The sequence below is a fragment of the Scylla paramamosain genome, chromosome 4 (genome assembly GCF_035594125.1).
Source record: "Scylla paramamosain isolate STU-SP2022 chromosome 4, ASM3559412v1, whole genome shotgun sequence".
NCBI lineage: Eukaryota > Metazoa > Arthropoda > Malacostraca > Decapoda > Portunidae > Scylla > Scylla paramamosain.
The window spans coordinates 13,177,844-13,192,458 of NC_087154.1; the positions used below are offsets into that span (position 1 = coordinate 13,177,844).

General features: G+C 42.4%; 1 protein-coding gene across 3 annotated transcripts; it reads right to left on the reverse strand.

Moving 5' to 3' along the window:
- Positions 1–6,393: 6,393 nt before the first annotated feature.
- LOC135099755 (putative nuclease HARBI1) lies at positions 6,394–12,563 on the reverse strand. 3 transcript variants are annotated; one of them, XM_064002262.1, is made up of 4 exons: positions 10,302–12,563; positions 8,698–8,810; positions 7,642–7,840; positions 6,394–7,402 (listed from the first exon to the last, which is right to left on the reverse strand). In XM_064002262.1, the coding sequence occupies exons 2-4, from the start codon at positions 8,785–8,787 to the stop codon at positions 7,104–7,106; spliced, it is 588 nt and encodes a 195-aa protein (XP_063858332.1). In that variant the 5' UTR covers positions 8,788–8,810; positions 10,302–12,563; the 3' UTR covers positions 6,394–7,103. The 3 variants fall into 3 exon arrangements, with proteins under 3 accessions (XP_063858332.1, XP_063858333.1, XP_063858331.1); XM_064002263.1 differs by having other exon boundaries at positions 6,395–7,402; positions 8,698–8,779; positions 9,393–12,563; XM_064002261.1 differs by having other exon boundaries at positions 6,395–7,402; positions 9,393–12,563.
- Between the last annotated feature and the right edge of the window lie 2,052 nt (positions 12,564–14,615).

Below are 14,615 nucleotides of genomic sequence, written 5' to 3' on the forward strand. Positions count from 1 at the left end.
ACTGGGCTCCCACTCACCAGCTTCAACAATCTTTTCAATCACACAAACATCCCGGTCTACATACTTGCAGACCTAAAAGCCAAACACACCGCCTTCAAACATTCAAACAACAACCAACACGGACACGAACTCCTTCAACTAACACAACTGAAACGCCTCCGTTTCCTTGGACCTGACTTCCTCACCTGCTTTACGCACAATGGGAATGGCAGGCCAGATCTCATCCTCTCCAATCGGCAATCCCTACTTTTCCACCACTATATCTCCCATGGACCACTCTGTGGTTCTGACCACGTTCCCCTAATCCTCAAAATATCCTCCAATCCCATATCCACCCCATCCCCACCTGTCTCCGACTACCGCTCCGCCGACTGGGAGAGCTTCAAGAAAACAATCACAGACTCACACCGACCAACACAGCTCGAAGGCCAACCCTACACAGACATAGACAGTGCCTTAAAGACGTTACACAACAATATTCTGACATCAGCCAACAGACACATACCAACAAAACAACATATAATTCATATAGACTTCCGACCTTCCATTAGAACACAAAGGCTGCTAGTGTGCTACAGAACACGTTTTAAAAAACAAGCACAACCACACACCTATCTACAGAGACCTTTGCACCCTTCGTACACACATAACAAATAGCCTACAGGAAGATCACAGCGCTCACTGGAGGAATCTAGTCTCCCATATGGACAGAGCCCGCTGCAGTAATCATACACAGTTCTGGCACATGGTGTACAGGCTGAGGGGATGCCAGCGGGAAAGATTCGAGTACCTCCTAGTGAACGGGGATCGCATCACAAACCCAGAACAAGTCACCAGCATCTTCAAGACACACTGGCACAATACTTTCCAACCACACCCTCTCCCACTCCACGAGCCCAGTATTGCCCACATAAACAACATCATCGATCGTGCACGCCACCACCTAGCAAACACGATTCCACATAACACTATACAAAAAATACGCCTCAACCCCCCACACCCTCTCACCACACCTATTGAGGAGGAGGATGTCACCAGGTTGCTCAGGCATACTCCGCGGCGAGCCCCTGGCCCCTCAGGAGTCACCTGGCTCATGGTGCGGAACCTTCCCCAAGAAACTATATCCAGCCTGACGGAGATTTTCAACGCCTGCCTTGCCTCTGGATACTTTCCTAAGGCATTCAAAATTTCAAACATCATCCTCATTGCTAAGCCCAGTAAAAACTCCCACTTACCAGAAAACTATCGCCCCATTAGCCTCCTTGAAATTCTCGGAAAAACCTTTGAACGCCTCATCAATTTAAGATTGAGAGCGTTCCTCGAAGGTAACGAGCTGCTGGCACCACAGCAGTTCGGCTTCCGGAGGAACGCCTCAACCGAGGACGCTCTAAACAGCATAGTTGCATACTTAAATTTCAATAAGCCCTATTTCAGAGCAGCCCTTGTGACAAAAGATGTCAAAAAAGCATTTGACACTGTTTGGCACGCAGGCTTAAAACACAAAATTTGCAACAACTTCAACCTACCCCCCCCCTAACGCAACGCATACTATGTAGTTTTCTGGTAGAGAGACAGACAAGAATCTGTCATCAGGGCACCTTTTCAACATCCTTTTCCCCTCAGGCTGGAGTCCCACAAGGCTCTGTACTCTCCCCCACTCTTTTCAACATGTATACAGCTGACATGCCCCCTCCAGTTCATAATGATTCATTAACCATTCAATACGCGGACGATGTAACGCAATTGGCTCGAGCCAGATCGTTAGATCTCCTCACCGACAAAATTCAACGGGAACTGACGGCGACTAGCCTATGGGAGATGAAATGGCGAATCCTCTCCCATCCCAAAAAATCAAGTCACCTACTTTAACATAAAAAAAAGTCAGCCTCGCCAAATCTCATTGAACAACATTGTTCCACACCACACCCCAATCCCCATCAGTAACAACAACAAAGTGCTTGGCCTCACCATCGACAAGCACCTCAAATTCAACATACATATAAACCAAAAAGCTGCTTTAGCCGCTGTGGCCTTGAGCAACCTCGAAAGATTTCGCGACAGCAACACGAAAACAAAACTACACCTCTTCAAAGCTTTTATTCTCCCCCTTTTAACCTATTGCCCTCTTGCACTCTCTCTTTCTGCTCCCACTAACCTCTCAAAACTTCAGAGGGTCCAGAATTGAGCAATTCGTTTCGCCCTTGGAACGAAATGGTTCGATTTTCGGTCCTCTCTCTCTACTCATGAGGAGTCCAACATCCCTCCTCTTAACATAACACACTACAACAGAATCGACAAACAGCTAACCTCCTTCTCTGACAGACACACAAACACATACAATTTCATAACCAACCTTCCCCCAGCTTTCCGTCACCTCCCCCACTGCAACCTCCTTGACCCTCCCACTGTGCCTCCTGACCCCATTTTCTAAATAACGGACTCCTTCACTCTCTCTCTCTCTCTCTCTCTCTCTCTCTCTCTCTCTAATCCTCTCTACCACTCAAGGTGTCTGAGTGGGATCATCGTCGCACTCTCGTTCATGTGGGACGAGCACGTGTGCCTACACCTAGTGTTTTTTTTCATATTTTTTGTCTTATGGCTTTGTATTCATTTTTTGTTTTTTATGCATTATTTTTCTGTCTCGCAGCCTAGGTCCCAAGGAGGCACCGGACCGCTCCCGGGAAAGGGATGCGACAAAACACACTGCCATTAACATTCAATGCCTCTTGACCGAAGGAGTGGGCTCGCGTGCCAACACCTAGTGTTTTTTTTTTATATATTTTGTCTTATGGTTTTTTATTCATATTTTGTTTTTTTTGTGCATTATTTTTCCGTCTCGCAGCCTAGGTTCTCAAGGGGACACCGGACCACTTTCAGATGAAAGAGGATAGCACGAACCGCACTTCTCCCACTGACGTCACGGCAATGGGGCCCCCGGCCGTTGGCATGACGTTCCAGCAGTGGTACCCCCCATGGCAGTTATGGAGCGGCCAGCACTGATGGTGGGGACGGCAACCACACTATTCAGTGGAAGCCACTTCACCCCCCCCACAGAGGTAGTTTGGTGCGGCTAGAGCTGGGTAGTAAAGTAGTCAAGAGATGGTGGGGCGGGGCCCTGGAAGCATCCATGCAGGAATCCCCATTCACCCCCCCCCCCACCGGCGACTTCTCGCGTGCAAACAGATGGTGATAGATTTGACCCCTCGCTGCGGTGAGAAAGCCTTTCGAGCCTCTGTCAATGCACATCCTACCATCACGTCAATCATTATCACAAACCATCTTCATCCCCACCATGCACATAACACCACGACATTTTTTATTCTCTTTTCTTAGCAGGTCGGCCTTCTTGCAGGACGAGTCACAGGACACGAGCAGAAAGGAAAGACTCCGCTTTTTCACCCATCACATTACATCATGCAATAAAGATCCCAGCCATCACCAAACCACTCTACTACTATCTGTGGTTCGGAACCCACGTAAAACTGTAGGTCCCTCCGCTATACGAATGTACTTCTTCCTCTGTCCTTCTTTGAACCAATAAAAGCACAAAAAACACTTTTTACTCTGACTGTCCTTCACTCATCTTTCACATCCTGATGGTGCAGGCTCTGGATAGTCTGGCCCCGAACCTGTGCGTGGTTTGGCCCGGGTTTTTGGGTGCGTGGGAGGCATCCGTGGCTGTGGCTGTGTTGGGCTTGGCTTGCTCGGTTGGTGACGGACGCTCCTGCTTCCCCCCGATAAGGACCTTGTCTCCCTTGCCATTTTAACATAAAATATATCACATTAAAAAATAGTCGTCCTTCCTAATAATAAAACAACAATTCAAATTGCGCCTGGGTTAAGCCCCAGTGACTATTTCTCCTACTACAATTCCCTTCTTATCACCCCCCCTATTCTTCCCACTATCCCCACTTCCCCCTCCCCATCTTTTCTCTCTTTGTTATGTTATGTACCTTTAGTTCGCCCACAGCTTCGCCGCTATCATGAGTGTGCCTGCCTCTTCTGTTCTCCTCCTCTCTCCACGAGAAAAAGCTGTCGCACTCACAAATGCTCAACGCCAGAGACTGTCTGAGGTGATAACTTCAAAGAAAATCCTGTTGGATCATTCTACAGACTTCAACGGGATAAGAAAAAAACAGAAAGCTTGGGAGGAAGTAGCTGCTGAATTCAGCCTCAGCTACCCTGCTGAACGTCTCAGGACAGTAACCCAGCTCAAACGGGCTTGGGAGTACATAAGGAGACGGTAAGTGGATATAAATATTCTGTATATTTAGTGTATAGCAGGTGAATTTTTGTGTTTAGCAGAGCAATAACATATTGCATCATGCTGCATCTGTAAGGGCAAGCTGAGTGTATCTCATTAATTAAATTAACACTCAGGTGTACCTCTCACAAAGGGAGTGTGTTTATCTTGCTGATCTAAAGTGGGTTTTTAGCTTGCTGGTGTACTGTAAAGGGGGTGTTTTTCAGCTTGCTGGTCTAGAAGGGGTGTTCTAAGCTTCCTGGTCTAAGGGGGGTGTTTTTAGCTTGCTGATCTAAAGGGGGTGTTTTAAGCTTGCTGGTCTAAGGGTGGGTGTTTTTAGCTTGCTGGTATCTCACAAGTAGCATATACCATTTCTTACCTGCCCTTTATATGATTAATGGATTATTAATATTTTTTTCTTTAGCAAATATTTAAGAAAAGCTCCATGGTAAACAGCAATATTAGGTTAAGTTCAGGTTAGGTTCACGTTAGTTTTTTACTTGGAAATATAAGAAATGGAATTAAGAAATAAAGTACACAGACAATAAATGAATATTATTATATTTGTCCAAATCATTCCTAACTGAAGATTCTGTACAGCACTACTGGCATTGTTTAGTAATCTACATTATGTTCATGCTTACAGAGTGAAGAAGAATCACAAGGAATTTCTTCATGAGTCCTTCAAGACTGGTGGAGTGCCATCACCAAAACCAGTCACAGATGACTTCTTGGCTGTTGCAACAGATGCACTGGCTGTGGAGCTGCAATTTGCAGACAACCAGCTAGATAGCTTAGTACTCATAGTCATAAGAGAAGAGGAAGTGGGTCTGTATTTTGGCTTTCTTTTCTGTTAGTCTTTAATCATATGCACAATCTTACTTATTGCCTTGATTTTTCATACTATTTCTTTCCCCATTTGTTATTATTATTATTATTTTTTTTTTTTGGACAGTAGGCTGCTCTGGCAACTGTGAAATTATCATGAATACGTTGTTTTGGATATGTTCATGCATTGTCATATAATTCTGTTTCAATCAGTAAATTTACAGTTACTAGAAATTTAGGAAATACACAACATGTAGTGCGCAATAGCGTTGATAGTAAAATTAACGCTAATGGCCATGGACATCAAGGTTAAAAGTGGAGTTAAAGTTAGGTTAGGTTCAGCTAAGTTGGTATAGGTTAGGTTAGGTTAGATTAGCATATTTTCATTTATGTGCACTGGTAGTGATTGATGCATCATAAACATCTTTGTAAATTTTTTTTTTCTGTTTTAACATTAACTTCTCATCTAGCAGAAATAATTGACGACGACATGCTTCCTGCATGTACAATAGCAGCAGGACCATCAACAACACCAGCAGCAGGACCAGCAACAGCACCAGCAGCAGGACCAGCAACAGCACCAGCAGCAGGACCAGTGACAGCACCACCACCAGGACCAGCAACAGCACCAGCAGCAGGACCAGCAACAGCACCATCACCAGGACCAGCGACAGCACCAGCAGCAAGACCAGCAACAGCACCACCACCAGGACCAGCGACAGCACCACCACCAGGACCAGCTTCAGCACCACCAACAGTTACAGCAACAGCACCAGCAATGGCACCAGCAACACCACCAGCAGGGCCAGCAACAGCACCAGGAGGAACATCACAAACTGGACCCTCCACCCGTAGAGGCCGAAAGAGACCCCTACGCAGTGAGAGGGAGGAATGTTTCCGCTCTATTCGAGAAGGTGCAGAGACCTTGAATGACGACTTGAAAGTGTCATTGCAAAACTTCCCTGCTCTATGTGAGAAGCTTGGCAATCAAGCTGAAGTGGCAGCAAATGCATTTGCTCAGACAATGCATATGTCTGCAAATGCATTTGCTCAGGCATTGCAAACATCAACAAATGCATTTTTTCAGACTATGCATAATGTTGATAGCACTATGGAACAAGTACGCAAGTACTACAGCCCAGCTTCTGGGAGACCCAGCAGTCTGTAAGTATCCTGTGTGTGTGTGTGTGTGTGTGTGTGTGTGTGTCTGTGTGTGTGTGTGTGTGTGTGTTGTATATTTGAGTGAAAACAAATAAAAAAACAAACAAATCTTGACCTCCATTTATTTTCATGACCTACACTTTGAGGTTCATATATAATTATATATAACATTTCTTTCATGTCTTGTCCTTCACAGGAAAATATATAATTACATCCTACATAGTACTTGTATCTTGTATTGAGTCACATAACAATGTATCAAATGACAGATGCAATTGAGTTTAAGATTGAAATGATATGCATTACAATTTTGGGATAGAGGAAAGCACGTGTAATTTGGCACATTTTAAAACCAGTTCTCAATTATGCGGCTCTGTAATACCAAGCCACTGGCAGCATTCTCAATGGGTACTGCTTGCTCAGCATTCATGTTTGGGATTGCATTTCCAAGTACCTCATCCTCATCCATCTCATCAGGCATGGGAACATTGTGTAATCTAGCAATATTGGTTGTGCTAAGTTTTGTCTGCACCTCTTTATTAAGAATGGCAAACCTGTGCTTCAGCACACCAAAAGCTCTTTCAATAACATTTCGGGTTTTAATGTGAGCTGTGTTATACTTCCGTTCTTTCTCAGTTGTTGGTGAAAGAAGCGGAGTCAGCAAATATTTCCTGCATGGGTACCCAGAGTCACCCAGGAGATACCCACTATAATTTCCCTCCTCTAACAGATGGCACACTCTTGAATTATCAAATACTCTGCTGTCATGCACACTACCTGGCCAGCTACATATTATGTTTCTAAATACTAGGTTATAATCACAAATCCCCTTAAGATTGATGGCAAAGTGGCCCTTTCGTGATCTATAGAGTTACGCATGATCACCTCCAGGGCTTATTATATTGATGTACGAGCCATCAATACAACCAATGCAACCTGGTATGCCAGCAATATTGAAGAAATTGGAGGCAAGGTCAGGAATGTCAGTTGGCTCTGGAAATTTTATGTAAGTCCGAGCTAGAGTACATAAAATGGTTGAGATACTTCTAACAATTTTACATACAGAGGCAGCAGACATCCCCAGGCAGTCGGCCATACATATCTGGAAGCTTCCTGTGGCAAAATACATCATTGCTGTGAGGAGCTGGAGGTATGCTGGAATACTACAACCTGTAGACATGGCAAAAGAAAAATTATGTTAATTTCTCATCAAGAACAATTCCTAGGAATGAGAAATTAATGGGACTAGAATAATGTATCATTCAAGATAAAATCATTGTCTACAAGCAATTAAAGAAGTATGAAATATGCACCTGAGAACAAAGGTATACGTTGGTTTAGAGAAAAATGTTGAAGTCACAAGAAAAAATGAGGAACAGAAGCAAGAAACAAAATACAATTTACTTTACCTCGTCCATCCTTGGCTCTTGGCAAATCTGGTTCCACTTGGCCAAGAAGGGTGTGAATGCACTCCTTTGACAGCCGGTACCTCCGAATGAACTCCTCCTCAGAGTAGGCAGCAAAAGGGTTTTGGTGATCCTTGACCAGTCTCCTTGGCAACCTTGCTTCATCAGCATGTTGAAGGTGCAAAAGAGGAAGAATGCCAGCCTAAAAAGAAATTCATCTTCTTAAGTCCTCCCTCACAAAAAATACTAGCAAAATTAATGTTAATGGCCGCAGACTTCATGGTTATAAGTGGAGTTCAAGTTAGGTTAGGTTAGCTTAGATTTGGTTAGGATAAGTTAGATTAGGATAGGTTAGGTTACATTTTATACTATGTAGGTATATGTAGATACATAGGTTATGTAAGATTAGGATAGGTTAGATTAGGTTAGGCCTTACCTAAACCTAATCTAACCTCTCCTAAAAATATGCTACTCTGACCTAACCTAACCTATCCAAACCAAACCTAACTAACTCCACTATTAACATTTACTATTAACAGATATGCCATATGATCAGAAATGGATCCCAAAAACTTATCCAAGTAATTCTCTGGGATCCTCAAATGATGAGATTGCATTGGGCTGGGGCTGGTTTTGGTTATGTGCAGACTCCTCCTGATTTACTATGCTCGCTACAGTTATATCATGTTAGTTAAGAAATAAGCTATCCAGATAATGTACATTTTTACCTGTATGATTTATCAATAACAATGCCACAAAATGAAATGTCAACATATATGGGAAGCAGAGCTAAAGCCTGCTGGCCTGAACAGCTCACTGGCTGTCTGGCTAGCTGGCGGCTGTCAGAGACCTGCTCCATCACAATAACAATTAATTAACCTGCGTGAGATGGCTAAACTAATCAACACAAAGTTAATTCACCATAAATAATCTTACCAAAACAACTTGACCCACAGCTATCCTGCAGCTGTTCTGCAAGCTTTTCTAACGACAAACAGCTTCCACACATATTATTTGGGCTCTGCATGTAATATTGACAAGTAATAGTGCTATACATACCATGGTTGAAGCTCCAGGGAGGTGTAGAGATGTTGGTAAGAAGTGAAGACAGGCTAGAAGCTTGCACCACGACAACAGGCCCCTAGGCATACGTCACGTCCAAACACCAAGTTCTTTTAAAAAGTTTAAGTACTGACAAAAATTATTGTATTCGTGTAATATGTTTAACCTCCATTATTACGTATTTCCATACAATCATAACACATTTTTACCATGAATGAGAGGATAATACGTTCTCAAGCAAAATTCGTAGGTGCTTTCGGAGGGTGTCAGGCTCCCGATAGATTTCTCCCGACACTTCGGGCTCCAGGAGTGTTTAATAAATCGACTTCACTGGATTCGGAATGCGGGCCAGTAACCCTAATGTTTAATAAATGGGCTGTGAATGACAGGCATGAGTGGAAATTGAATGAAGAACTCTTTAGGGCCCTTTCTGAAGTATTTGGGGTTCCGAGCATTGATCTCTTTGCTTCTAGACTGAATGCTCAAGTGACTCGTTTCTGCTCCTGGAAACCTGACCCAGATGCATAACATTTTGATGCCTTTTCCATCTGCTGGTCGCAGTTTGAACTATCTACCTTTTCCCACCCTTTGCTCTGATTGCCAGGTGCCTACAGAAAATTTGACCAGAGTCAGCGAAGGGGTAGATGGTGTTGCCTCTGGCCGTCCCAGCCCTGGATGGGGACTCTACTCACTTTGCTGGTCAAGGAACCACAGCTGATTCTGAGGGGGGCACACATCTTGCGTCACCCATCGACGGAGGAGGAACACCCCATTCTCCGACACACCCGAATGATGGCTTGCCTCTTATCCGGCAACGTCTGCGAGACAGGGGCATTTCTCAAGCAGGTATGGACATCCTCCTTGCCTCCTGGAGACCTGCGACTGCGAGGCAGTACCAGCCACATGTCAACAGGTGGCTACAGTTTTGTAGTAGCTGGAACATCGATCCCTTTGCTCCCACTGTAACTGATGTGAATTTTCTGTCACTTTCCACAGGAGTGTTGGTTATTTAGTGCCCTCTAAGGGGTGTGAGTTCCCTTGTGGCAGACGATGATACAGATCCTAACACTGGATTAAGAGAAATACAAATACTGACACTTTTATGATTTTTAATAAATAATGGAATAATCCGAAATAATAATAATAAAAAGAAAGCAATTCAGAAATACAAAATAAATGGTAGCGTACTCTTCAGTTACATAATTCAGAAATACAAAATAAATGATAGCGTACTCTTCAGTTACATAATTCAGAAATACAAAATAAATGGTAGCGTATTCTTCAATTACATAAAAACTACGATGGAGATATTTTCGCGACTACTGAGTTGTGGGGGAGACCAGAGAATAAATAAATAAATAACAAATATATATCCAAAAAGTATGTATATACCTGAGGACAGTCTCACACGGTGATCTCGAACCAGGTGGTTTCACTAGTCCCGTGGAGAAAACTAACAAAAAAAAGAACGAAAAAATGCGAATATCTATCCACTCAGAAAACAGTTTATCATCAGGAATATCTGAGGAGAATCCGAGAGAGACTGAGGAGAATCCGAGAGAGACTGGCTTTAGTAAAATTATTGTTAAATAAACACTTACTTAATATTACAGGAATGGAGGGGGAGACTATCAGACTGCATGCTCACCTGAGGAGAATCCGAGAGAGACTGGCTTTGCTTGTGAGGAAATCGGCGGGAAACTAAGGATAAAGGTTTCCAATGGGGAAATTTATTAAGTTATAATTTTGTTTTTAGTGGGGGGGGGGCGACTAGGTTGTGAGTTCAGGGATGAAAAATATGAATAATTAAGTTACTGTTTACTTTATAGTTGTTACTTTAAGAAGTTTAATTCAATGGACTTTTGAAATCAATTGGGGAATTAGTCAAAGTCTGGTATCTCTTCCCGGCTTGCGTAGCAACAGGGGTGACAGGGCAGCGAAGCAAAGAAGACTTATCAGATTCGTCAACCTCATTGGCGCGGCGTAATTATCTGGGATTTGTTTGGGCTGGTTTAAGACCTTACCATTATAGAATTAATTTTATCATATTAAGGGCTCCCCATTCTCTGGGATTAGGTGAAAAATTCGCCTCTATAACCTGGCCAAGCAGGAGAAATTACGTTTATTCACGGGGTAAATTTGTTATAGAAGTGGTCAACACAGTGACGCTGAGAGGGGGGGGGGGGAAAGCAAGGACAAAAGGACACTGAGGAGAGGAGGGGAAGGGGAGGGGTTAGTCACATGGTACTGAGATTCTGGTCACCCCCGCACACTACATGGGCCCTAGCCTAGGAAAAAAAAGTAGAAATATACATAATTAATTTCTCAGCACTACAGTTATACTTCAATCAACACTGCCAGGGATGCACTTTCCTCCCTGGGGATTACTGTGGATGGTTGCAGTGCAGGAAGCCATCCTCTTGTCACCAGGTTCTTAAGGGGAGTTTTTAACTTGTGGCCGTCTGTCCCTAGGTATACAAGAACTTGCGATGTTCAGCAGGTGCTACACACTGTAAAAAATATGGGGTAAGAAAAGGGTAAATTTATATGAGCTAAAGGTAAATTTGGTGAAATGGGTAAATAGCGAACATAATTTACCCTTCCGCAGAAGTCAGCCCTTTTAGTAAGGGTAAATCTATTTTGTAATTTACCTTTTCGTAAGTTAGCCTTTTAAATGTGCTAACAGTTCCCGATACAATACGTTTTCGGAATTTTTTTTTTCTTTATAAAACCGGCTAAATATGATATGGAGATGATATGAATTGACTTTACTATGTGTATTCAAGTGATAAAGGAAAAAAACAGCATAAATCGGGTCTTGAATAAAAAGAAAGTTGAGCCAGTGATATCTGGCATGTTTTCTTTAGATGCTGCCAAGCCTCGCTCCCATGTGCATTTATGTGTTTTGTTATTTTTGTCTGTTTAGGACTTATGCATGCAATGATGTTATGTCAGTAGTTGTGGAATAAATTTTTAAACTGCTGTAAGGTGTTAAAGGTGTTATCAATGCCCAATGTGGTGACTTAAGTGATATTTCGTTTTTGTGTCCAGGTTTTCAAGTACTGGCCACATGTTGTATTCAATATTATTTACGTGCATTATAGGAACTTGCATATAACTGGTAAATTTAAGGTTTTGAGGTAAAACCTCCAACACACTGTTATCTGTGGATTTTGTTTACTTTATTCAAGATTTTGATGTGATATGCTTATGTGAAACTAAATGTGATGATACTGATATGATTAATGTAAAAGGGATTATGGAAAATATTGGTTTTGATATTATTTTTCAGAACAGAAGCAAATTATGTAGGTTCAAGTCTGGTGGTTTACTGATAGGCACGAAGAAGAATGATAGCTTTAGATGTAAGCATATAAGTAATAATCGTATATCTGCAGGGTTGGACCTCCTCTCTATTCATTAAAAACACATTGCAACGTGATAGAGTACTTACTATAGAACATGTCTGTGATGTTTTCAATGTGGGGGAAGGCTTTTGTAAGGCCGTAGTAATTAAATTAATAGTGCGCCGCCTCCAGAAACTAAGTCCACAATCATCCCTGCCGAGTGAAGCTACACAAGCTGGCAAGGGTGGCCTGTTGATATACTCTTAGTTGTGCCATGGCGGGAGATAGGTGTGCTGACTGCGATTACGGATTATTTGACTATGTTAGAAAATATACTGGAAAACTAAAGGATCTCTTTGACTTGTGCGTTTGCCACAAACTAATTCTAGAAGAAAGAGTTTGTGACAAGTGTGGGAACAAGGCTGTTCTATTTCTTGATAGAAAGCTTTGGCGGTGCCAGAAAAAGGTGGCAAAAGGTCACAAAAAGAAAAGCAAGTGTTCATGGCAAGAGAGCATTTATAAAAATACTTTTTTTGAAAAATCTAATTTGGATTTGGAAACAATTTTATTGTTCATTAACGTATACATTCGTTAGTGCTTCACGTACAAATTTGTTTGGAAAAAGAAAATATAACATCAGTCGTCTCGTTGAGGGTCAGTGGGTGTTCGGGGGAGTGTGTCGGCAGACGCAGACCCAACAGTGTTTCATGGTTCCCGTTGAAAAGAGGGACAGAGACACACTCCCGCACATCATCAAAGACCGTATTTTGCCCAGTAGCATCATTATATCAGACTGCTGGAAGGCATAAAGCTGTCTCGAGGACGAAGGATTCCGCCACCTGACAGTTAACCACTCGGTTAACTTTGTCGATCCTCTTGACAAGAACACACACACAAACACCATCGAATGGCTGTGGAGGGAAGCAAAGGCTAAAGTGCCCCTATACGGACGCCGGAAGAAACATTTTGCTGGTTACCTGGCAAGGTCCATGTTTCTCATGGCCTACAAGGAAGAGAATAAACGTTTCCATGCATTTCTCCTTGAGGCAGCTTCCCTGTATAGCTCGTATGATGCTCTACGTTCTCAGGAGACCGCTGCTGCTGCAGTCTTCCTAATTTGATAAGTTTGTTATTTATTACGTATTTTCTAATATCTCCACACCAACCGTAAACGTAAGTCACATTGATGAAGTTCTTATTATATTATCATCATATTGAGAGTTTTTGGGGGGAGGAGGTATAAAAGAGCTATAAATGCATTTTTTCAATCTAGGGAAATTTCCCTAGGTACTGTACTGTTATTGCGTGGCTAAGTTACTATCGCATGGCTAGGTTACTAGCCAAGGATATAAGTTAGGTTAGGTTAGTAACCTTACGGGGTGTCCAGGGGGGCACAGCCTCCTCGGTTAGGTTAGGTTAGTAACCTTTGGGGGGGTCCAGGGGGGGTGCAGCCCTCCCCGGTTAGGTTAGGTTAATAACCTTAGGGGGGGTCCAGGGAGGGCGCAGCCCCCCTGGCTAGGTTAGGTTAGGTATATAATTATTCTGGTGTACTGGTTGAAACAAATTTTATCCCCAATTTTTTTTTATTCTAGGGAAATTTCTAGGGAAATTTCCCTAAATTTTTAAAGTCCATTTATCGCTCTTTTATGTCTCCTCCCTCCAAAACCCCTGATTCCCCATAGGCCCCCAATCTTGTTGGGGAAGGTGGGGGGGTGGGATGGAGGAAAAGGGGGAGGTCCAACCCTGCAGTTTTACTGTAATAATTATGATTCTTTACTTTCAGTCAAAATTGATGCAGCTAGTGTAAATTTTGGCAGAGAACTGGTATTAAGCTGTGTTTATATTCCATCCTCACACTCTAGATATGTTAGGGAAGATCATTTTGATGAGTTGGATGACTTTTTGATGACATATTCTTATGATGACTATGTTCATGTTCTTTGTGGTGATTTCAATGCTCACACTCTTACTATGTCTGATGTTCCTACTGATGCTGTTGGTGATTTTGTGGATGCTGAATTACCTCAAGTAAGTTTATGTGATTTTGGTGTAAATGATGCAAGAAGTAATCAAGATTTAACCCCAGACAGGAATTCATATGGGAAAAAATTGGTAGAGGTATGTAAAAATCATCAAGTCTACATATTTAATGAAAGGTTAGGAGAGGATTGTAGTACAGGGAAACCTACAACCATACACAACACAACTATAGATTATTTTCTAGGATCACCTGTGATTATGCAAAATTTTGCTTCTTTTAAAGTATCAGATTTTGATCCCTTATTATCTGACGTACACTTTGGACTACATGCAAAAAATCAAATGCGAGGTGCAAAGAAAGGTGCCTGCTGTGATCCAAGAGACACATTATTCAGGACACTTAAGTGCAAGGCCAAGTAAATGGCATGTTGAGAAACAGCCCTTATATGTGAGAAATAATAATGAAACTAAGATTAATTAATTTAATCACAAAATTGGAAGAACTGCCCTTAGATGATATTAATCTAGAGTTGAAACAAATATTGATTGAACCGGCACTTGCAACATTCCCACCACATAAGAAAAGAA

Coding starts and splice junctions, on each gene's coding strand:
- LOC135099755 (XM_064002262.1), bottom strand. CDS start 8,787: ATGCCTAGGGGCCTGTTGTCGTGGTGCAAGCTTCTAGCCTGTCTTCAC. Junction 7,841..8,697: donor TCCCTGGAGCTTCAACCATG/GTATGTATAGCA, acceptor ATTTCTTTTTAG/GCTGGCATTCTTCCTCTTTT. Junction 7,403..7,641: donor AAGAGCCAAGGATGGACGAG/GTAAAGTAAATT, acceptor CCATGTCTACAG/GTTGTAGTATTCCAGCATAC.